Source organism: Ambystoma mexicanum, chromosome 11 (genome assembly GCF_040938575.1).
Source record: "Ambystoma mexicanum isolate Mex_15411 chromosome 11, UKY_AmexF1_1, whole genome shotgun sequence".
NCBI lineage: Eukaryota > Metazoa > Chordata > Amphibia > Caudata > Ambystomatidae > Ambystoma > Ambystoma mexicanum.
In genome coordinates, this window is record NC_090934.1 from 1470246512 (window position 1) to 1470270643 (window position 24132).

The following is a 24132-nucleotide window of genomic DNA, read 5'->3' on the forward strand; positions in this document are numbered from 1 at the left end:
ACTGCACAGAGAGGGCGTCCACCCCCCACGCACCCTCTGTCTGAAAACGAGAGCAGAAGAGGGGAACTTTTGCTGAGGCTGGAGACGCAAGCAGGTCCAGAATAGGGGTCCCGAACCTGACACAGATCTCTGCAAAAACCTGGGTCGGGAAGACCAGTTCCACCGAGGAGGGAAACAGGCGGCTGAGTAGATCCGCCCGAACATTGTCCACCCCCCTAATATGTGAAGCCACCAGGGACACCAGATGTGATTCCCCCCAAGCACCTATCTGAGCTGCCAGGGCATTCAAGGAGCGACCGGATCCCCTTGGCGGTTGACGTAAGCCAAAGCTGTCGTATTGTCCATCCGGACCAAAACTGCCCGGCCCATCAGCAAACTCCTGAAGTACACCAGAGCCCGGAGAATGGCACACAACTCTTGCCAATTGGATGTCCGATGGCTCTCTTCCGGATCCCACAACCCCTGAGCAGAGAGGACTCCCAACGTAGCTCCCCAGCCCCTTCCACTGGCGTCGGTAGTAAGTGTGGTCACAGGAGGAATGATCAGGGACACCCCAGCCCGTAGTTTCGGAACCCTCAACCACCACTGCAGGGAGACCCGCAGCGCCAGAGACACCGGAATCAAAGCCTCGTAAGCTTGAGATGAAGGGAGCCAGTGGGAGAGAAGGTAGGACATCAGGGGGCGTAGATGAAGACGGGCCCAGGGAACTAGAAACACGCAAGAAGCCATGTGCCCCTGCAATTTCAGCAATAGGCGGGCCGGGACATACTGCCTCCCGAGAACCCTGCCCAGAACAGTCAGCAAGCGACGGACCCTCTCCAGGGACAGGAACACCTTCCCCATCCTGGTGCAAACCTGTGCACCAATGAAAACTAGATCCTGAGAAGCCTCCAGTTGGGACTTCTGCCAGTTCACCAGGAAACCCCAGTCCTGCAATGCCTGGCAGACCAATCGGAGATGAGAAATGACAGTCTGCCGGCAGGACGCTTTGATCAACCAATCGTCCAGGTAGGGAAATATCTGAATGCCCCGCAGATGTAAGTGCGCCACCGGGGGAGCCACCAGCTTGGTGAAAACTCTGGGGGCAGATCGCAGTCCGAACGGGAGCACCCTGAACTGAAAAAGTCGGGATCCCACTGCAAAGCGGAAGGACTGCATGTGCCAGGGACGGAGAGCCACGTGGTAATAAGCGTCTGGCGATCCAGAGATGTCATCCAATCCCCCTTTAATAACATCGGAAGAATGTTCTGTAAAGTCTCCATCTTGAAGTGTTCCTTTTGGACGAAGCAGTTCAGGGCTTTGAGGTCCAGAATTAGACGGTACTTCCCCGAAGGTTTGGGGACCAGGAACACCCGTGAGTAGAACCCCTGACCCTGCACAGGGAGAGGAACGGGCATGATGGCCGCCTTCAACACTAATTTGGAGAGTGCGGCGTCCATGGCCAACCTCTTGAGCCGAGACCTGGGAACCACAGTCCGAACCATGCAATGCTGGACAGGAGGAGACAGGAAATGCACTCGATACCCCCATCGTACTGTGTCCAGAACCCATGAGTCGGAACACCACCTTTCCCATACTGGAAAAGACTGCCAGAGCCGCCCGCCCACCGGCAATTCCAAACCGTCAGGACATAGGTGCCGGCCCAGGACGTGAAGAGCGTGGAGGACCCCGACCCCCACTAGCTCTCCGAAAAGAATGTGATGAGGAGCCAGGAAAAGACCTGCTGGTCACCAAACCAGCCCCAGAGGAAGATTTCTTGGCCGTTGAAGGAGGCTTGCATCGAAGTTTGTCAGCATGTTTGTCCGCCCTAAAAGCTTTGTGCACCTTATCCTCAAGGCAATCACCAAAAAGCCTGGACCCAGTGAAAGGAAGTTTCAGGGCAGCCGCCTTCTGAGACCCATGTCTTCCAGTCCCTTAGGTGCAAATGCCTCCGGGCAGATATACCAGCCCCCATGGCCATGGCTGAACCACGCACCCCATCAAAAGCCAGATCGGCCAAAAACTCAACCTGTCTCTGCATGTCTGTAAGCAAAGGGGCACAATCAGAGCCTTCATTGAAAGCCTTTTTCAACTCCCTGAAGCCATTCAACACTGTTTCAGCCGTGTAGGAACCATGGACATTTGCTCGAAGGGCCAGATGCGCCCCTGCATGAACCTTCTTAAGACCGGAATTAACTCGGCGGTCCACTGGATCCCGGACGGCCGCCTCCTCGGCCGACATAGAGGAGCGACCCACCAGGCTGGCGAGGATATCGTCAACCTCAACTGGATCAGACAGCAAAGTCTCGCCCTTCAAAGGGTAAAGTTTGGACATGAAGCAGGGCATTGCAATCTTCTCCGGGTCATGCCATTCACAGAGGATTTTTCCCGGATATCGGAAACCAACGGCAACCCCTTCCTAGGTATATGCCTATACTGGCGAATAGAAGGGTCGGCCCCCTCCACCGGTGGGGCCATGGTGGGTACAGAAATAGTAGAGCGACTTGTAACATGTCTTCTTGCTCTCCATGGTGGGTACAGAAGTAGAAGAGGGACTTGTAACATGTCTTCTTGCTCTCCATGGTGGGTACAGAAGTAGAAGAGGGACTTGTAACATGTCTTCTTGCTCTCCATGGTGGGTACAGAAATAGAAGAGGGACTTGTAACATGTCTTCTTGCTCTCGTGGTGGGTATAGAAATAGAAGAGGGACTTGTAACATGTCTTCTAGCTCTTGTAACATGTCTTCTTGCTCTCCATGGTGGGTACAGAAATAGTAGAGGGACTTGTAACATGTCTTCTTGCTCTCGTGGTGGGTATAGAAATAGAAGAGGGACTTGTAACATGTCTTCTAGCTCTTGTAACGTCTTCTTGCTCTCCATGGTGGGTACAGAAATAGAAGAGGGACTTGTAACATGTCTTCTTGCTCTCCATTGTGGGTACAGAAATAGAAGAGGGACTTGTTACATGTCTTCTTGCTCTCCATGGTGGGTATAGAAATAGTAGAGGGACTTGTAACATGTCTTCTAGCTCTCGTGGTGGGTACAGAAATAGAAGAGGGACTTGTAACATGTCTTCCAGCTCTCGTGGTGGGTATAGAAATAGAAGAGGGACTTGTAACATGTCTTCTTGCTCTCCATGGTGGGTATATTACAGTGTCTTGCGACGTTCATGCTCGTGCTCCAGTTTGTTACCATTTGGTGCATAAACATGAAAGATGCAGCCACTTGGCCGGGCGGTAATGCCATTATTGCCCGGAGTTACAGCTATAATTTACTCCTAACACTCATTGGTGGCCCTGCAACACGCAGGGCATCCCCAGAGGCAGCCATTATAAGCCTGTTGGCCGCTTCAATAAGGATGAAATTCTACCCCAGTAATCTTTAATCCCCCATTTCAACACCTTTACTCACTACTTGCAGTTGCCCCAGCTGGATGCACAGATCATGGAAAGGAAATGGAATTGGAAACCTAGAAATCGGCGCTGCCCGCTGTAGCGCTCTCTAAGAATCAGGGAGTGCGCATTAAAGAAAAGTGGAGTGGGCGGAGCTGTGATAAAAACTCTGAAATACAGTTTAACTTTTAAACTAAATCACAATAAATAAATAACTGGAAGAGACGGGAAAAGAACCAACAGAGTAAAGAAGAAAAAAGCATTCAAGAAAGTGCAAATAAAAGGCAACCAGGAGCCGAGGCAGTCCTGATAAATGCTCAGAAGAGCATTGGAGGCCGAGCTGGTGCTTCTCATGGGGAAGTAGTGACTGGCAGCAAGCGGGGGGGAGACGGGCGTGCAGTATTCAGCCACTCCCAGCCTCTCCACTCTGTTGGATTGTTTGAAGAAATACTTAAAAATAGCCTGTTGGGGAATATTAGTCAGAGCTAGTCTGGAAAATGGCAGAGCTCTTTTCCTATTGGCTCCTGTGCAGATTGAATTTTCCATCAGTTGTCTCGGACTTTGAGGGTAAATGTCAGATGCATTTAATGGAGGGCTGCAAACTTGTGTGACACTTTGATGAGGCACTTGCCTCTCTGGCGGTCATGGAATGTCGTCATGGGTCGCTGTTACTCGCTATTACTTTTTGCCTGATACCGGGGAGTAAAGAATGTGGGGTGCATTGCATCACTGGAGCCCTGGGTGTAGGTAGCACTTGCCTGCAGTTAGTGTAGTGCCGAGCAGCAGTACGTGCACTGCTGTGCAGAGATGTGTGCAAACTCCCCCTACTTGCCACTTGGCATATAGAGATCAGCGTAGAGCCAGGCTGGGGGTCTGAATGCCATTTACAGGTTGGCAAGTCTAGAGAGCGCCAAGGCCGCGACATGCACAGTTGTCGTTTCACTCCCCAACAGCTGTAATCAGCACTTGTGTGAAATCAGCCCTCTCCTTTATACTGCTTCCACGGTATGCGGGTAATAGCCTTGCAAACACTCTTTGGGGGAGCACATCCGTAAACACACTTGCACCTTTAGCATAATGTCCAGGACATGAGGCCTTTGTTAACCATTCGACTAGGAAGTAAGGCTTCACTAATACACAATCCTTTTCTTCATGCATAAATAACCCCCGTCCACACCTACACAACCCTTCTAGCAAAGGTCTTCGGCAACATGGACGGAATGCTCTTTTTTCCAAGCGCTTTTCTTTTGTTTGGTGGAAACCCACTAATCTTTCCAGAGTGTCTCTGAAACTGTGGGTTTGGCGTTCATTTATTTATTTAATTATATTTTTTATAACGCGCGGATCCGGGATTCAAACCTCTGTTGCTCTGCATGGTCTTGCTTCCAAGACCAGCACGTTGCCCCTGTGCTACCCTCTGTTCCTTCCATTCCATTACCAACAATGCAGTTACCTTGCCTTGTCCAGGTACAGATTGCCTTTCTGCTCTTCCCCTTGAAGGTAGTCGACTGTACAACATTCTCAGGAAACATGACCACTCCCATGCTTTCTTCCCTGTTTGACTAAACTCTAACCTCCTGGAATCCAGTACATTGCAAGTAGTAGAGGGTGTGAGGAATTGCAGGCATTTGTCCCTTCTCACCAAGGGGAAGCCCCCACTGTGAGGCTAGGGAGGTGAACCCACTCTGCAATACCCTCTCTAGGGAAAGAGGCAAGTGGGACCTCACCGGGAGAGACTCCCCTTTTGGGAACAAGCCCTCCTGTTCCCACGAGGAAGTCCCTAGAGGACCTTCCAAAATAACTTCTTCAAACCCTTAAAGTAAAAATATATGTGATGAGACAACCAATCTGTGTTATTGCCAACAGGAAATCGAAGAGTTCCCTTAAAGTCCCCATATCACTGGGGTGAAGAGGACGTATGGAGGAGAAGAGAATCTGCAAGAGAAAGGGCAGGAACACAGGCTTTTGCAGGGGAAGCCCCCCAGCTCCTTAAGTCCAAAAAGGGGAGGAGCCATGAGATGAAAAGTGGGAGCCCGTGAGTTTCAAAAGGGTTTGAGCATTAACTCCATGTGCGAGAACCAGAGGCAAGACGCACCACGTCAAGCAATCGTCAGAGAACAAGAAGTACCAGATACGCTACAGTCAGTAGCAAGGGAGCTAGGAGAAGTGGAGCTGTATGCATTGCATCTTGAGAGAGGGAGAGAAAGAGACTCGGAGTGGTGGCGTGACCACGGGAGATTTGTGGTGTACCGAGGGTCCTCGCAACAACGCCAAAACAGTTTTAAACCGGGATAAGCCAGAATGCGTTGTACCGTATAGCCATCCAAGATGACTCAACTGAAGAGGAGGTGGCAAAGAGCTGCGGGACGCCAAGTTAGAGGGAGAGTAAGCTGACCCTCCACAACGGAAACCCTGGCTATGCACTCGTTCCTGGTTTTAAACTCTGTTCTTTGCAGATTTCTTCAAACAATTGATCCCATTACTCGTACATCAATAATCAGACCCACTCAGGAAGGATGGCAAACTCAAGACTGTTTTATTAACAATTATCTAAAACAGGGAGTTACAACGATCATCAATGGACGCTCACTCGATTTCTCTCAACTCATCATATGCAAAAACAAAGGTTTTATACTAAAAACTCGTCACTACTGACGTCATCCTCTGTGGCAAAGTAAGAAAACCTACTGGGGGATATAATAGGCTTAAAGGAAACATCTAAGTATATCTTCTACATAGGCAGGGAGTGTGATTGGGTCTGTAAGATCATGTGGAGCACGAAGCCCATCCCAAGTGTCATACTAATACACAACATCCTATTGGCTTCTCAAACTATAGGGCTATTTGCTATGTTCCCCTCTACAATTGTTTGGCACTCTTGAACCCTTCTGGAATATTCCACTCGCTAGCAGCATGAAAGCTGGAACTCCAGGTGCTAGGAGGGTCGGCCTGGTCATGCCTCCCATCCAGTTAGCCCAACATCCATCATCACTCCTGCGGTCTGCCATTCAATTAATACCTTTGAACTTGGCCTTGGAGAGGCTCACTGTGCCTGAGAGTAAAAGGGAGTAAAGGCATGGCCTTATCTTCTGGTCTCGGTGTAACTCGCCCCAAAGTCTATTTTTATCTGACCATGTGACTGTAGACCATGTTTTGAGCTCTTTTATTGTATTCAATACTATTAAATGAATACATCTTGGCACTTCTAGTGTTTTTCCATCACACCTCAAACCGAAGCCCCGCTTGTTTCACACGTTTATCCATTTGAATAGACACTGAGGCTCTCGGCAGCCCTTACTCTTGACACTGGGCCTGCCAAGCCTTTCTCGAATCTTCCTTCGCCATTAGCAGTTTTATTCAACTGCGCCACACTTCCAGATTATATACATTCCTATGTATATGCATTGGCGTCTTGCTAGCAGTTTATTCACTATGTAGCCAGCCTCATGATTACTTTGTCTACTTGCGTTACTGCGTCTGTACAATTGTAGAATTACTTTCCGTTTTCTTCAGCGCTCCTTCACACGTGCAATCTTCATTTCAATCCCGAAATGTTGCTTATTTTGATACTTCATTCTTAGATTCTATAAGGTCTATATTCTTTCTTCATTGGCGTATCTTCTGCGTGTCATTTCTGCGTGATGTCACCAGTCTTTCTCTCATTCATTTTCACAATTCTTCCGGAACTTCCTTCAGAAGACTGTTATTTCTTCGTAAATATATGTAGTGTTTTCTCAATGTATACCTTGTCTCAAGGATTCTTTGCGGTATGGACACTCTCTTAGGGTATTGCGCATGTCGCAATTTCCGGCTGCCAAAATATAGGCAAGATGGGGGTGGGACTTTCGGTAGAGGTACTTAGCTCCTCCTCTAAACAATGAAGCTGCTTGCAACCTTGATTTTAACACAGACCGGTCTGCTATCAGTCCTCTCGACTCCCCAGCTGTGCTGACTCTACTGGAGCGGCTTTGTTGTCGGAGCCAAGCAGAGTACCAGGGTGGCAAATGCTCCTCCCAGCCTCGGCCGTCGATGCAGGAAAGCCCTGGGTATCTTTGACACACAATGCACCTTTCTTCAGTTTTAATTCCGGTCTTACGTTTCTTATCCTTGAGGGCTTGTGAAAGTAACTTCCTCCTAAAAGGCCAAGGGTAATTCCCTCCTTGCAACCCTTTCTGGTCTCGCCGTCTTTCTCCTAGTATTAAACTGCCATCTTGGAACTTCTGCTTTCTCGTGTGTTTTTCCTCGCTCCGAGTGATGGGGAACTGTGATGGATGTCAGGTGTGTGTGTAATTATATGTAATTGCCTGACCCTTGTGTTGGGACATGTCAGGTATACGGCTCAGGTGTAAGTCCGTTTTCTCTCACAGTGAGCTGTCCGTGAAGTAGTGTTTGTTTTGGGAAAGGGGAGGATGGTTGAGTTCCTAGATATCCTACCTGGTAGGATGGGGAAAGATGTGATTGGGAAGGGGATACCACGTGTCAGCCTTCAGTGTCCCACTTCCACTCCCCGGGGACCCCTCATGCAGGTGATCCTCCCGCACTGGCACCCTGCGGTGCACAACTACAACAGGTACATGATACCAAGCTCAGCTTCTCTGTCATAGTACAAAGGACTTCCTGCCATTTTGCACCAGAATGATACTTGGGCGCCTATAGATGATACCCCAAGGTATAGCAGGAGAGTCTTCCTTGCCTCCCGCATGAAAGCGGTACCTGGATTTCAGCACATAGCATTGCCCATTGTAGCATGTTAGTTTTTCTGCCTACTTAAATTGCAACTGTACTTAGATGCTAACCCATGGCACTTTCTACTCTTGAGTGTTTTGGCCTCCTGTACAAAAATTGAATCTAGCTGTTAGCACATTGTATTCCCCAGGCTTAGCATGTTAGAACTCTCTGCTGTCTTAAATTGCAACTGCATAGATGTTAGCCTATAGCACATTCTAGCCACGAGTGTTTTCGGCCTCTTGTACTAAAATGGAATCTAGCTGTTAGTACACTGCATCTCCCAGGTTCAGCATGATAGAGCTTTTCTGCCCTCTTAAACTGTAACTGCTCAGATGTTAGCCTATAGCACATTCTAGCCATGAGTGTTTCTGATCTCTTGCAATGAAACTGAATCCAGATCTCTCTGCCCTTATCAACGCAGACTACCAACTCTTGGGTGCGAACTCCGACTAAGAACCATACGATCCAGAATACCATCTCACCCAAACCCTCACTACTACCCAAATCTAATAATACTCAAACGCTAACAGCAGCCCTCATTAACGCTAGATCAGTGGTAGCCCATGCGACTGAAATTGCAGAGATCCTAAACAATGATAACCTGGACCTATTGGCCATAACAAAGACTTGGCTACATGAGGCTGCAGGACCGAATCTCATGTTAGCGTTTCCTGACAATTACCAGATGCTCCCCAACTTAAAGCTTTAAGATTACAAAAAAGAAAGCTCCAATCTATTTGGCATCCCTCCCCCATTGAAAACAACAAAAACAATCTAACAGAACAGGCCAAAAGGTACAAAAAGAAATAACCAAATCTAAAAAGAATACCTTCAATGATAGAATAGCCAAAGCTAATTCCAATTTCAAAGAACTCTTCTCCATACTCTGTGAACTGGAATCCCCAATCCAGCCGGTAGACAATGCCCCTAAGGACAAGGTATGGTGTACCAACATACAAAATGCTTTAGCGAATAAAATCTCTCTCCAATGTAAAATTGTTAACAAAAAGGCTATATTACCACCCTCCGATCCACAATCAACCCAACCCCTTGAAACTAGGTTAATTACACCCTTTAGTTTCAAGACCATCTCCATAATTGACACAGAAAAAAAAATACTCTGCCTCAAACCTTCCAACTGTAAGGGCGACACTTGCCCAGCGCAAATAATAAAGGATGCAGCTAGGGACTTAGCCCCCTTTATCTCTAAGCTCATACATTTCTCCTTCAAATCAAACACGGTACCTGCCAATCTCAAAGAATCATGGGTCCTCCCTTTACTCAAAAAACAAACCTTGGACCCCACCATCCCCACCAACTACAGACCCATCACTACCGTTCCTTTCTTACTTAAAATCCTGGATAGAGCTGCTTACATACAAATCCCGGACTATCTGGAAGTTAACCACCTATTAGGCGCACGGCAATCCGGCTTCCGTCCCCTCCATGGCACGGAAACAGCTCTGCTAGACCTTAAGACACAAATTGAAGAACTAAAGGACAATGGAAGAATAGCTCTGCTACTCCTACTGGACTTGTCGGCAGCCTTCGATTTAGTGGACCATGCAGTCCTATGCAACCACCTCAAATCTGCCGCCAACTTCACTGGAGAGGCTATAGCTTGGATCCAATCCTTTTTAGCCAACCACACTATGAAAGTCTTTTCCACCGCAGCCGCCGCTAACCCTATCAAAATAACATGCAGTGTCCCACAGGGATCCTGTGTCTCCCCAACCATGTACAACATCTTCACCAAGCCTTTGTTCGACAAGTTGGACAGACTGGGTGTCACCTGCACTAACTACGCAGATGACACCCAGATCCTCATACCCCTTTCGGGCAACTTTGAGGCTGACTCAGCCTTGGTGAACAAAATGTACACCATTATTCAGGCATGGATGGCATCCCATGGCCTCTGCCTGAATGATGATAAAACGGAGATACTAATCCTAGATTCTGAAGCGAACATTAAAAAACTATGCCCAAACTACGCATCCTTCAACATTGATAACAGTACTATCAAGGTGATGCCTGTGGTTAAAACATTAGGATTCTGTTTGGACTCCTCTCTCCCTCGCAAAAAGCAAGTCAACTCCCTAAATGACTGCAATGCCCTTTACTCAGGAGCCAACAAATATATCACAGGTAAAATTCAAAGATTCCAGAATAACGCCTTGAGGGCAGTGCTGGATGTCGCCTACAGAGAGCACATCACCAAATTCAGGAAAGCGGTTAACTGGCTGAAAATAACAGATCGAATCCGCCTTAAAACAGCCTCTCTCATGTCCAAATGCCTGAACAATCTAGCACCTCCCTACTTTGCGGAAAAAATCACTAGGATAACAACTACCCGTCCTTCGAGGTCTGCCAATACATTTATGCTGGAGATTCCCAGGTTCAAACGATCGACAGCTTTCCTGTTAAAGCTGTGCAATGCTGGAATAAGCTACCACTCGACCTCAGACTAGAACAACCTTACCCTAAATTTAGACATAAGATACTCAAATGGTTGCGCACCAATGACACTGAACCAGACTCGTCTCGCTCTTACCACCCCAGGCTGGCATTTGACCCCTGCACCCGCTGAGCCACACTGTACTGTAGGCGAAATGTATATCCAAATATGTATGTCAATGTTTCCTTGGCCATCTAAGGTTACGATCTGTATTATATGTATTTATGCACTTGTTTACTTACCTGTATGCACCTGTTATGCTCTCTGACTAGGCTATAAGACTTCTTGTACTGTCTGCGCCCGGCTACCTAAGGGTTTTGTGCGCATTACCAAATAAATAAACTGTCAAGACAGGCTTTCAGTCCTTGAGTGCTATCAATGGAATCCACGGGCAGCTCATCAATAATGTCTCTAGTGGTGGGACCTGCTGCCAGTTTTAGCAAGCATTGTTGTCTGTCATCTTCCATGGGCCCCATGCCGCCCACATAAAGGTCAAAGTCCCTGACCCATCGGTCACATCTGGGTCACATGTTGCTGGTGTCTCCGACATCAAGTACCCCTGGTAGTTGCAGTGCCAGGTATTCCTGGACACTTCTCTGCACCTGCACTGGGGGCGTGGCTGGAATGTCAGGGCTAGACATGTTGATATATAGGGCAGGATGCGTTTGCTGGACAGACAGAGCGGTTTATATCAATGGCACTTGTCGTGCAGCAAAGTGGATGTGCCCTCCACAGTTGTCACCAGCCGTTTGGACGGCCACCTTGTTTGAGGCCTTGTCTGCTAACGGCAGCCTTTTCCAACACCCACTCCTTCCTCCCAAGATGGTGGTCGCCACTGTAGGCATGAGAATCGCCATCTGGCAGATGTCTGGAGCGCTGGTGTCGACATTGGGCCTTGCTCTTTGTCAGGTTGCAGTAGCAAGGGCCTGTATTCCCGCTGGAGCCAAAGCGCCGAGGCCGCTGCCTGCAGTCTCCTCAGCGCGCCGTTGTCCTGCAAAACACAGGGAGCACGCCTTCACCCCCGCACAGCGGTGCACCTTATCAGCCGCGAAGCAGCCTGACATGGGCCGCCTCCACCGTCATGTACGCAGGCTCACCCACAACGTTGCCAATGTCGTCTTTCCAACCCGAGGTCTACCTGGGTGAAGCAGATTCCCGCACTGAATCACACACAATGGAGACGCAGACTTGGGAGGAACATGCCCAGCGTCTTTATTCCTTGCCTTCTTCTACCTAACTAACTTCCCCCAATGTCACTTCCCTCCCCGCCCACTCTCCGGTCCCGCCCCCGGCCAAACACTAGACTTCCCAACTTCCTCGATACCACAGGTTCCTTTCCTGCTTTATAAAGGGACAGGGTACCAACAGACAGCATTAAACATTACTCTTCGACCTTTCTCCTGGTGGACCACCACCATGGTGCTTCCATGTCCCGATAAGGGTTCAGCACGGCATGTCATGGCTGGGGGTGACGCTTCCCCAGCCACGGCCTCCAGCTTCAGAAACGACCAAGTCACTTCATCCTGAGCCCTGGCCTGGACATGTCCCTAAAAGTCCTGAGGGTGCTGACTGCGCCCTTGAGGAGAAAAGGAACTTCTGAGGGAATACCAAGTGCTTACACATGGGGAAGAGGCCTGGGATGGTTTGGTTTGCATGTGACCTCTGGCCTTTAATCTTTCTGTGAAGCGTGCTCTAGAATCCCTCTTACTGTGGATGGACCTGAAAGTAGAGCAGTAGAGGACGAATGCACAAGAGTCACTACATGGGTCACCTGCCTCTTCATATGTTTAAGAGCAATGAACTTCCCATGTTTGCTGCCTCCTTGTCTTCAAATTAAGGATCAAAGGCAGCATGAGTATGCAAAAGCATGAGTATGCAAAAGCCAGCATGAGTGCCTTTCTAGTCTGCCCCAATCACTGTAAACACACAGATGTCCCAAATGTATCTCCCTGTTTGGCTAAGGTATTTATTCAGGACACGCTGTTCCTATCAAGCACTTCCAGAGTAATAATACTCCGTAGACTAGTCAGGGCTTGCAAGCGGGTGCCTTAAAAAAGATTTCTGAGCAGTGGATGGTTGCCACCCGACCAGTTGGTTGGGTGGGCGGGGGGGGGGATGGAACATGGGCCAGGGACAAGTAAAGAGCATGGCGTGTTCGCAGATGATGGGGGAGGGATGTGTTGACAGTAAAGGCGGTGGTGGTGGTAGTGAGGGTGGGGTCATTGGGGTAGTGCTCTTAGAGGGTGGGACCTCCTTTAGTCTGTAGGAAGCGGAGCTTGATGGTGGATTTAATTAAGTGAATGTTGTTGATGGTGGTTTTGATGTCGATGTTGTTGATGGTGGTTTTGATGTCGGGGGCGAGGGCAGTTCCAGTGGGCGGGCGAGGAGGAGGAACTGAAGTGGGAGGCAGCACAGGGCGAGCAAGGGATAGACCGATGGTGAAGTATGCCAGGCTGAGAAGGAAAAGGTAGCGGGAGATGGAGGCAGCCCGGTGTGTGTGAGTGGGCGGTGCTGAATTTGGAGGCAAGAAGTAAGAACTTGTGGAGGCACTTTGTACATGGAAAACCAGCCGGCATAAAAGCAGTGGGGGAGGTGCTGAAGTAGAGCGGGAGGGCAAGGAGAAAGCGGTAGTCAAGGCCACTGAGGACTGGGATGGAGATGAGAGAGGTAGTGGAATGGTGGGTACTGTGGAGGTAAATCTTAAGGGTGAGGTTAAGGAGATCGATCCTAGCAGTAGTGGCAAACTTGGACACTGAAAAGTTCCCTATTTTAACTCGGCTCATGTTCTCTCTTAACTCTTACCCAGGCAAGGTCTTCTCTATACTGCAAGCCCTGCTGGCACCGCCCCACCCTTATCCCTTTTCGCTAAAGACATTGCCCTCTGCATCTCTTCCATAATCCGCATCGAATGCCTGCACCTCTCTCTTCGTCCTTCTTCTCCCCACTTCACTCAGCAATACCTCTTGCAGCCTTTGTTCTTCTCCCTCACCTACTGAATAGGCTTGCATCCTCCAGGCAGCCAACCCCCCCCTCCCCCACCCCCCGTGAAGAAAGATGTATGAGGGAGCAATAGGTTTGGGGGAACAGAGGCAATGAAGTGGATAAGGGGCGGTCAGGTGGTGGGGGCTCGATAGTGTGAATTGGTGGAGGGAAAGGAGGGGCAGAGGAAGACCAAGTTAAGGGAGCTTTTGGGTCTGAGTGCGACAGTTCTGGAGAGAGGATACGGAGTGGTCATATCGATGAGAAGCAAGTTCATGTAGGTGGCAGGAACAGAATATTTTTGGGTGGTTCAGTTGTCGTCAGTGTTATGTTGACACTTATTTGCAGAATTGATATGTACATGTGGCTATACATATATGCTCTTCTGTGCTCTGTGCTCTTGAAATTCACTTTTGTTTCTTTTTCTTAATAGGTTTGCCAACTCCTCAGCAACACAGATCCAAAGATCAAGGCCTCGCTCACTGTATCCTGTCTGGGCGAGGGCGATTGGAGCAACCTTGGCCAGTCCAGTTTCCAGGAGATTATCAATTTGAAACTGAACCCCGATCCAGTTCTGCCTGAAATGGATGGGGTCTCTGAGTTTGCAGAGTATGTCTCAGAGACCATCGACTTGCCCTCGCCCTTTGACCTATTGGAGCCGCCAACATCTGGCGGATTTCTGAAGCTCTCCAAACCTTGCTGTTACATATTCCCAGGCGGGAGAGGCGATTCTGCTCTTTTTGCTGTCAATGGATTTAATATACTGGTGGATGGAGGATCCGAAAGGAAGTCCTGCTTTTGGAAGCTGGTCCGTCATTTGGACAGGATAGACTCCATCCTCCTGACGCACATTGGTGCGGACAATTTGCCAGGAATCAATGGCCTTCTTCAGAGGAAGATCGTGGAGCAAGACGAGGAGCAGTCTCAGGGATCTACCACATACAGTGATTGGATGAAGCACCTGATCTCTCCGGAGCTAGGCGTCGTCTTCTTCAATGTCCCCGAGAAACTCAAAATGCCCGAATCCAGCATGAAAGTTAAGCGAAGCATCGAAGAGGCTTGCCTGACATTACAGTACCTAAATAAACTGGGAATTAAACCAGAACCCCTATATAGGGTCGTTAGCAGCAGCATTGAGCCCATCACTTTGTTCCACAAAATGGGAGTCGGGCGACTAGACATGTATATTCTAAACCCTGTAAAAGATAGCAAAGAGATGCAGTTCCTCATGCAGAAATGGGCTGGGAATAGCAAAGCAAAAACTGGAATTCTTCTAGCCAATGGGAAAGAGGGTGAAATATCAGTTCCCTACCTTACGTCAATCACAGCCTTGGTAGTTTGGCTTCCAGCCAGCCCCACAGAGAAAATAGTACGCGTTTTGTTCCCTGGAAATGCCCCACAAAATAAAATTTTAGAAGGTCTTGAAAAGCTGAAGCATCTAGATTTCCTGAGGTACCCAGTAGCAACACAAAAAGACATATCCTCTGGGCTACCTCCCCAGGCACTAAAGCAGACAAAGATTAGGCAAAGAACAGACAGCAAGGAAAGCCTCAAGACACCTTCCAAGACATCTTCGGGGAAGCCAGGAAAGAAAGAAGAAGCACACGAAGAACTAGCTAAAGAATTCAGATCAGAGTCAATGAAGGAGACAAAAGGGGAGAAGAAAGTCAAAGAGCCTATTGAGAAAATTTTAGAGAAACCCACAAAGGTTGAGAAGATCAAGACGGATCCTGGCGATGTAGCAAAAGCAGAGAAGCGTAAACTACTCAAGGAAAAAGTAGGCAAAAAACACCCTAAAGAAAAGGTATATAAAATGGACGAGAAAAGGGACAAGGAAAAGAAAGAAATTAAGAAAGAACGAAAGGACAATAAAAAGGAGGAAATTAAAAAGGAAGAAAAGAAAGACTTAAAGAAGGAAGAAAAAAAGAAAGAAACAAAACCAGAAATAAAGAAGATCTCTAAACCAGATTTAAGACCATTTACACCTGAAGTAAGAAAAACGCTGCATAAAGCCAAGCTTCCAAGCAAAGTGAGAACAGAGAAAACAAAACCTAAAGTTGAAAAGGAAGTACCTGCTGAACAACATATTGCTCCTGTGCAGCATTTAGCAATAAAGAGAACTCCAACTGTAGAAGAAATAGCTGAGCAGAGGTCGGCAATGTCTTCGCCTGAAGATCTCACCAAAGACTTTGAGGACTTAAAACAGGAAGAGAACGTAGAGTTGCCGGAGGCTCCGAATGTGATCAGCATGGAAGTAGAAGACTTTGATGGGCTGGGTCCCGAAGAAGCCATAACGCAAACACATGACCTGGAAATACATGGTCAGTACAAAGGAGACACAATATTGGTGAAAACCATTTCTGAAAAGACAACTCCTGTTGAGTCGCCAGACGAGGGCATCACTACAACTGATGTTGAAGCAGAGTCTTCACGTGAAGAGAAGCCAATTCCAAAAGAGGAGGAAACTGCAGAATTAAGTGAGAAGTTTGAAGACGAAGGCACTCCAATGGAGGAGCCCATTGAGATGGGAGAGTTTGAGGAAAAGTTCGATAGGACAAAAGAAGTAGAAGATACTCCAGATCAGAGCATGGGAATACTGGAGACAAAGGAACCGATGGTAGCAACAAGTGCCACACATGCCCTGGAAATCAGGAACGAGGTGAAGGAAGACGAGAACCAGAATGTGGAGTTTGATAGAGAGATGCAGGAAGAAGAAAATGAAATGCACATACAAGTGGAAGTGGAAGATGTTAAAGGAGGTGGGGATTCGGCAGGCAATGGATCCTTGGGAGAAAAGGAATACCTGAAAGATATCCCAGAGGAGTGTTTGCCCACAGAAGTCTCTCCTCATCCTCAGAACGAGGGCATGGATTACACATCTGAGCTAAAGAAAGATGAAAGAGGAGCCGATCCTGAGTTTGAAGTTCCTGTACCTGGGAAGGAAGAAGACATTCCTTTCACAAGGTTACCTGATGAAGAGATAACCAAAGAAGTCCAATACCAGAGCAATGCCCCGGTGTCATTGGGGGCTGCTACAGAGCAAATTTCCTATATCCAAGATGAAACGATTCCCGGCTACTCAGAGACTGAGCAAACCATTTCAGATGAAGAAATCCACGATGATCAGGAAGACCGAATTCCTCACTTAAAGTATGATGTTGGACGATATGATATTTCTGTTCCAGATGAGCCTGGATCATTCGAAGCTATACATGGTATCGAGGCCATGTCTGTTCCCGGGAGGGATATAAAGGGATACATTAGCCAAGAACCCGAAATTGCGGTGTATCATGCTAATATAATCGCTGCACCCCTAGCTGAAGAAGAGCATATTTCCTCCGCCACGTCCATTACGGAGTGCGATAAGCTTTCCTCCTTTGCAACGTCGGTGGCAGAAGATCAGTCGGTGGCATCCATTACAGCCCCAAAAACCGAAGAAACTGGAAAGAGTTCTCTAGTTATGGATACCCCCAACAGTATTCCATCCTCCCGCACAGATGCAACTCAAGGTTTAGAGTACCTGCCCTCTGCAGGCACCATTTCACCAACTTCTTCCTTGGAAGAGGACAAGTGTTTTAAATCTCCTCCTTCGGAAGACTTCCAGCCAGTGTCTGAAAGAGTTGGGAAAATCGATGTCCACCGGAGGGATCTTGAAGGTGAAGAGGAGGAGGAGGAGGAGGAGGAGGAAGAGGAGGAAGAAGAAGCAGACGAGACTCCAAATTTTGAAATGCCCGAAAAGGGGCATTATAGTACAATGTTTTCTCAGCACACTGCAGCAGAGACACTTTTGAACAAAGAACCGACAGAAATAAAAGAGGGTGCTGATATGCAATCATCCCCCGAAGATGCCAGGCTAAATTTATATCAAGTTGATACTAGTTTTGGAGAAAGTGAAGAAAGATGCATCAGTCCTGATGACAGCACTGTGAAGATGACCTCCCCCACGCAGTCCGGGCCAACCAGTGCCGGGCACACCCCTTTCCATCAGTCCCCTGTGGAGGATAGGCCCGGAGCAATGCATGCAGAGTTCTTTGAAATGCAGCAAGCACCACCTGTTCCTGTGAAAGCTGAAGGGACGGCAGCTTCTAAAAAAATGTCCGATGAGGAATTAGAAAAACTGAGTGAAAACCGGGCGCATTCTTACGTTGACATTTCTGAGAAAGAGGCCTATGTGTTTGTGCAGGGGAAACGCGATCTGGAAAGCACATTGGAGTCCATGTCTAAAGAGGAGGACTTGCCCTCTGCTAAGGAGGGACTAACTCTGGACAAGCAAACGGAAATCCTGACCAGTGAAAAGGATGCCCTTTTTGAGAAGTACTCTTCCACAAAGAAATACTCGCCGGAGACCGAAGAGGAGGACTTCAGCCCCCGAGGTGTGTCTCCAGAGTTTGAAAAAGTGTCCTATCTTGGCGAGCCGATCTCTACTGTAGAAACCTACGCGGAGGAGGTGAAGGAACTTGATTCCAGAGGACATAGCCCAGATCAAGGTTTAAAATCCCCGTACCAATTCAAGGAAAATGATTTTGCAGAAGATGCAGGGTCCCTTTCTCTCAAGGAACATAGCGCGGCAAAGGATGAGTCACCTGTAGCTTTGTCTAGTGAAATCACCCATCAAGCTGTCGACAAATCCTTCACAGACACAATTTTATGTAAAGATGATACCTCTCCTCAGATTCCATATCTGATAGAATCTGGTCCAGTGAAGGAATCTGGTCCAGTGAAGGAATCTGGTCCAGTGAAGGAACACAGTGCAGTGATGGAACACGGTGCAGTGAAGGAATCTGGTCCAGTGATGGAACACGGTGCAGTGAAGGAATCTAGTCCAGTGATGGAACACAGTGTAGTGATGGAATCTGGTCCAGTGATGGAACAGGGTGCAGTGAAGGAATCTAGTCCAGTGATGGAACACGGTGCAGTGAAGGAATCCAGTCCAGTGAAGGAATCCGGTCCAGTGAAGGAATCCGGTCCAGTGAAGGAATCCGGTCCAGTGATGGAACACGGTGCAGTGATGGAACACGGTGCAGTGAAGGAATCTGGTCCAGTGATGGAACACGGTGCAGTGAAGGAATCTAGTCCAGTGATGGAACACGGTGCAGTGATGGAATCTGGTCCAGTGAAGGAATCTAGTCCAGTGATGGAACACGGTGCAGTGAAGGAATCTGGTCCAGTGAAGGAATCTGGTCCAGTGAAGGAACACAGTGCAGTGATGGAACACGGTGCAGTGATGGAACACGGTGCAGTGATGGAACACGGTGCAGTGATGGAACACGGTGCAGTGATAAAAGAACCAGAGCACTTTACCGAAGAATGCACGCAGGAATATAAAAGTTCTCTCACCTTGATAGAAGAAACTCAAGTTGCAGGTGAGAAATTCCCACAAAGCTCTGACGATTTGATATCACAAGGTGACGTGAAAGCATTACATTACACTGATGAGTATTCAGTTGAAGATGACCTTACTCCCGTAGAGAGTTCAAGAGACTTCTTTCTAGATGATTCCAAGTCGCCAACTTCCACAAAAATTACACACATTCCAGAAACCTGCACACGCGGAGAGAGTCCAGCAGATGTCACGTCCCCTGAAACAATGAGACCTGCTTGTCTCACTGAAGAGATTTCCACCAAAGCTAAAGATGCTTTTGAGATGTCCTCAAAAGAGTCAAGTCCAGGAGACCCTACTTCAATTTCCTTCACCGAACAAATCTCCTTTAGAGATAGCAAGCCTTTAGAAATGCACAGGGAGGAGACCTCTGCAGGGTGGTCCCCGTCCTGTTTGCCTGAAAAGGGCACAGTTGAGGAGGAAGAAGACGTGTACCCTGAAACCTCTCCAACAGATATCTCTCCTCATGCAGTGAGAACTCTGAAGCTCACAGAACAGGTCACAGTTGAGTATCAGTCTCCTGAGCTTTCCCCAGAGCAGACTCTGTTTAAGGACGACACATCGGCTGGAGTGGGAGAGATTTACTTCAAAGAATTTGCATCTGAAAAGAAAGTGTGGTTTACGGAAGGGGATGAAGCACAACATGAGGAGGTTGAAGAGGAGATGCCGGAGGAGAAAGAAGAAGAAGGAGAAGGAGAAGAGGAAGTGGAAGAGGAGTCGGAGAGGCATGTTTCAGAAGAGAAGGAACTTCAAACTGATGTGAGAGAAAGCAAAATAAAGTACACAGAGGAAAGGGAGAGCACCTTCTTGGATGAGATAGAAGAGTGTGAAAGGAAAGCATTAGGTGGCCTGATGGAGGACATAGTGATTGAAAGAGCAGCACCCAAACAGTCATCCACTGAAATGGCAGAGACGGACACTTGGGCTTCAGAACCTCCATATTTTGAAGATGAAAAACTCCTGGGGACGACAGGGTCCCCTGCAGCGACTGCTGTTCCTCATTGGGACCCTGAAATCACAAGTTCCTATCAAATAGAAGATGCTCTTTGTGAGAGAGTGCCCTCTCCTGCACAGGAGAATATGGAAGTCAGAGACTCTTCAGCCGATCCTTTGGGCCTGCAAATGAAAAAAGATCCAGTCAAGACCACGCCGCCAAGATCTGAGGTTTGCACCGAAACATTTGGTGAGACTACTTTGTTTCCACAATATGTGTCTCTAGAGGCAGGAACAGACCGCACCGCCTCTCTTGTGAAAGATAGGGGGGAGGAATTGCCCTCCGACCAAGAGCATGAATATTTTTACTTGGAGGATGTGGAAAAGTCGGCATCCCGCTACTACTCCAAGTCATCGGAACAAGCCCAAGCCTCGTCTCCGCCACGTACTACATCCTGCCCCCAAGAAGACGATGAAGAAGGGGGAGAGCCACATGCACGGTACCCAGACAGACCACTGCTCGTAGACGAGTGTGTGCATTCGTTACAGGCAGAAACCTCCACAATTGACCCAGAGGAGATGCTTACCTACAGTTCTCTGTGCCAGGATACGCCAGCAACCAAATCTCTCCTGGACAAGAAAATTGACTTGGAAAGCAAATCCTCAACTGTAGAGACTGGCGTTGATGTAACTGAAATACATGAACAGGGCAAAGTGTCTCCTCGTTCCTGTCCAAGCGGCACAGCAGACTATGAGTACATTGATGGGCCCCTGAAGGAAACGACCATTTCACCAAAACAAACTGTCCATATCACTTTAGGGGAGTACCAGCCTGAAGTAAAGGAGCACGTTCCAGCAGTATACGAGGACACGGACACCTTCAGGCAGTTTGGCTACAGTGAGGAGAGCATTTCAAAGAAACCTCTTTGTACCTTTGAATTATATTCTCCTGAGAAAGAGCTTTGCGAGCCAAAGGATGACGATTCGACAGAACTGCACAAAGAGAGGGAGCCAACTCCGTATCCGGATGACAAAACATTTCAGTACGCCGACGTCTATAAGAAGGTTTCACTGTTCGGAGTTGCACACCCAAGTATGACTATCAGTGAAGAGATGGAGTCGCAAAGCGTGCTTTACATGGACAAGGACAGGCCAGACACTTCTGTCGAAGTGCCAGGCGAAAGTAGTTGGTTAGATAAAGCACAGACATCTACCAAGGAGATGCCCCAGCACTTCTCGACAAAGGAAGAGGAGTCCTGTCTCTACACCTCTGCTGAAAAGGAGCTCTCCTCGCCAGTCTCCCCAAAAGACAAAGGGGAGCGGAGTGCTTTTGAGTATTCGGACATTCATGAAAAACCTATAGCCAAAAAAGTAGAAGCCAGTGCTTTAGCCCATGCCGAATTGCCGGAGGTGCAGACAGAGGGGAGCCTGGATTCTTCAAAAGTAGTGTTGCCCGATTCAGCCTTCCATCAGTCGCTCGCTTGCAACAGTAAAGATCTCTTGCCTCCGCCCCATCATGGAGACCTTGTCGAGACACAACATGTGGCATCTCCCAGTAAACCAGCTCATCAGGATGAAAATCTAGTTTTTGTCAGTCATGAGCACGAACCTCCATCACCAAAAGAACCTCACGCCAAAGACCTGTACTATGAGAAAACCGAGGTCGTCGAAGAAAGCGCCAGTGACTCTGAATTGGAAAAAGGTGCCAAGGAGCAATCTGAGAAAGAGTGCAAATCTCCAGCTCTTGGCACATCCGTTGATAAACCTTGTGAGGAGATGTATGCAGATATTTTGGAGATGGAGAAAGCAGATTTGTCTGAATTTACTCTGCTTCCAGAACATAAAGGGTTGGGGTTTATGGGCGTAAGCGATCATACCGTCCCTGCCACGATGAAGGCACCAGATGCATCAACCAAGGGCATGGCTGGGATTGGAGGGGTGACTGCCAGACAGAGAGGCTTTTCTTCTGACAGCGAACATAGTTCAGATGAGGAGAAGGCTGACATTCGGAAATACTTGCATGGAGCTCAGACGGCAATGACGGACTACCCTGGGATAGAGCACATTTCAGCATTCTACAAGAACGAGTGCCCAGAAGCCACGATCGAAGACCACCTGGAAGACCAACGCACTGTGTCCCCAGCATGGACTGCTGAAAAGGAATTTGCTTCTGGTTATGAATTTTCCATTTTAGAAAAGCAAGTAGTGCAGCATGCAGCCTCAGAAGAATTCCATCAACAAAAACCTGTAGCGCAGCCGTTGGAATCTGTGAGTGGTACGACTGGCAAGCCACCCATCTCGCCAACATTTGATGCTCCATCTTCAGACAGATGGAAGTCAGATGATTACTTGGAGGTGTCTGAAAAGGTTAGCAGCCTGGAATCATCTTTCACCAGATTTTCCCCTCTGAGTCCCTGTGATGAAAAGGTGCCTGAGATTCCATGCAGGCAAGCATCACATCTGCAAGAGTCCCAAGTAGACGAGTCACAAAGCATCTCTGAGGTGTCCTCTGAATCTACCACCCCTGTCATACAGAGCACGGCCGAGGGTTTCTACTCCCACATGCTATCCACATACTCTGCTGCCATGGCAACGGACACAGAGCCAACTGCCAGGAGTCTGTGGGACGTGTCCCCACTGATTCCTGCCGACTCCATCAAATGCTCAGCTGAGACGGAAGAGGACACCTCCTTCGATGATCATGATTCCACATGCACGTATGACATGGATGATGGCACTTTGCCGTGCAGAATTGAATGCAACCGCGCACCATCTGCTGCGTTAACGATTGAAACTGAAAGGCAAATCTCTACAAGTGAGCCAGAGCACGAGTCACCATTTCACAACAAGTATACGTCAGTGACGTCATTGCCTGATGTACTCACGTCTTTTCCTCCCCATCAACAGGAGGAACTGGCAACTGAGAATGGTCCAACTGAGGTGAGCACAAGCCCACAACAAGCCCAGAGCTTGCAGTGCACAGAACAGGAGAGATTAGGTGTGGCAGAAGCAACATACGAAAGCCTTACACCGGACTCGGACAGGCAAGCATCTCCCTGTTTTGAAAGAGAAGAGACTGAAAAGCAACTTAGCCGGCCTTCTTCCCTTGTGTCTCCTGAACATGCGTTTCAGTCCTTTTACCCAGATATGCAGAGGGAAGGCCGAGGCGAAGAGCATGGTGATGCTTCTTGTGAGATGGAGCCGTGCTTAGATTCCTCACGTGAGCACGAGGACAAGTTCTCCTCATGTGAATATAAACACAGGAAAGGAGAACTGTCGCCCTCCTTCATCAACCCCAGCCCTCATGATCTTTCTGAAGACAGTGATGACTCACAAGAGGCAGGACATCCTTCTGTGAAGAGAAGAGCCCAGCAAACCAGTAGCAGGCCCGTCCAAGCCGCCACAGTGGAGGAAACCCCTCCAACGTCGGTGAGTGACTCTGGAGCTTCCCAGTCCGATTCAGACGTTCCTCCAGGAACGGAAGAGTGTCCGTCGATCACAGCAGACGCTGCCATGGACTCTGACGAAGATGCAGATTTTCTCCCTGTTGACAAGGCCATGGGTAGCTCGCATCACAGCAGCACTAGGCAAGGTCATGATCCCCAGCCTGCTCCAATGATGGACCCTCAGCCCCACCCACCCCACCCGGATGTGTGCATGATTGACCCAGAGGTGCTACTACAAGAGCAGAATATGAGCAAAGCCGAGAAAATCACCAAAAAAGATTTGAAAGAGAAAAACAAGGGGCTCCGAAAGCCTTTGAATAAACCCAAGTCATCGTCACCTGCTCGGAAGACTGATATCAAGGGTAAACGTTCCCCCACACTTTTAAAGCAGACCTCTAAAGACACAACTGAAAAATCTTCAAAAGTTACAACTTTGAGGAAGGAAAGGGATACCACAGAAAAACAAAAACTTCGTAGCCCGATGGTTCAGTCGTCGCGAGGGGAGGAGAAGGATGAGGTCTCACGAAGTAGCCACAGCAATGCAGGAAAGGCGTTGGTGAATGGGCTGAAGGCAGCTACAGGTAAGAGCCTTTCATTTCTTTAATCTGGATGTTTTCTAATGTCCAGGATGTACCCTTTTGCCACTACATAGGGCTGTGTATACTAAGATGAGCCTGACCACAGGAGAACATTCAGTAGAACTTAAGTGTTCAAAAGCATGAAAAAGGAGGGACAGGAGAAGAAATGGAATTAAAGATTGGAAGAGAGGGAAGGTGGCAGGGGGAATGGAAGAAGCCCTGAGGAGGGCAGGAGGAGGAGAGACAGTAAGAGAGAAGACCG

At 48.4% G+C, this 24132-nt stretch overlaps 1 protein-coding gene across 3 annotated transcripts in view; it reads left to right on the top strand.

Annotated features, from left to right (window-relative positions):
* MAP1A (microtubule associated protein 1A) overlaps window positions 1-24132 on the top strand; it is a 463228-nt gene that overhangs the window by 374614 nt on the left and 64482 nt on the right. For all 3 annotated transcript variants that reach the window (XM_069625155.1, XM_069625156.1, XM_069625157.1), the window contains one exon: window positions 13967-23873. In XM_069625155.1, the coding sequence (XP_069481256.1) occupies window positions 13967-23873 (9907 nt within the window). The remainder of the gene's footprint in view (window positions 1-13966; window positions 23874-24132) is intronic.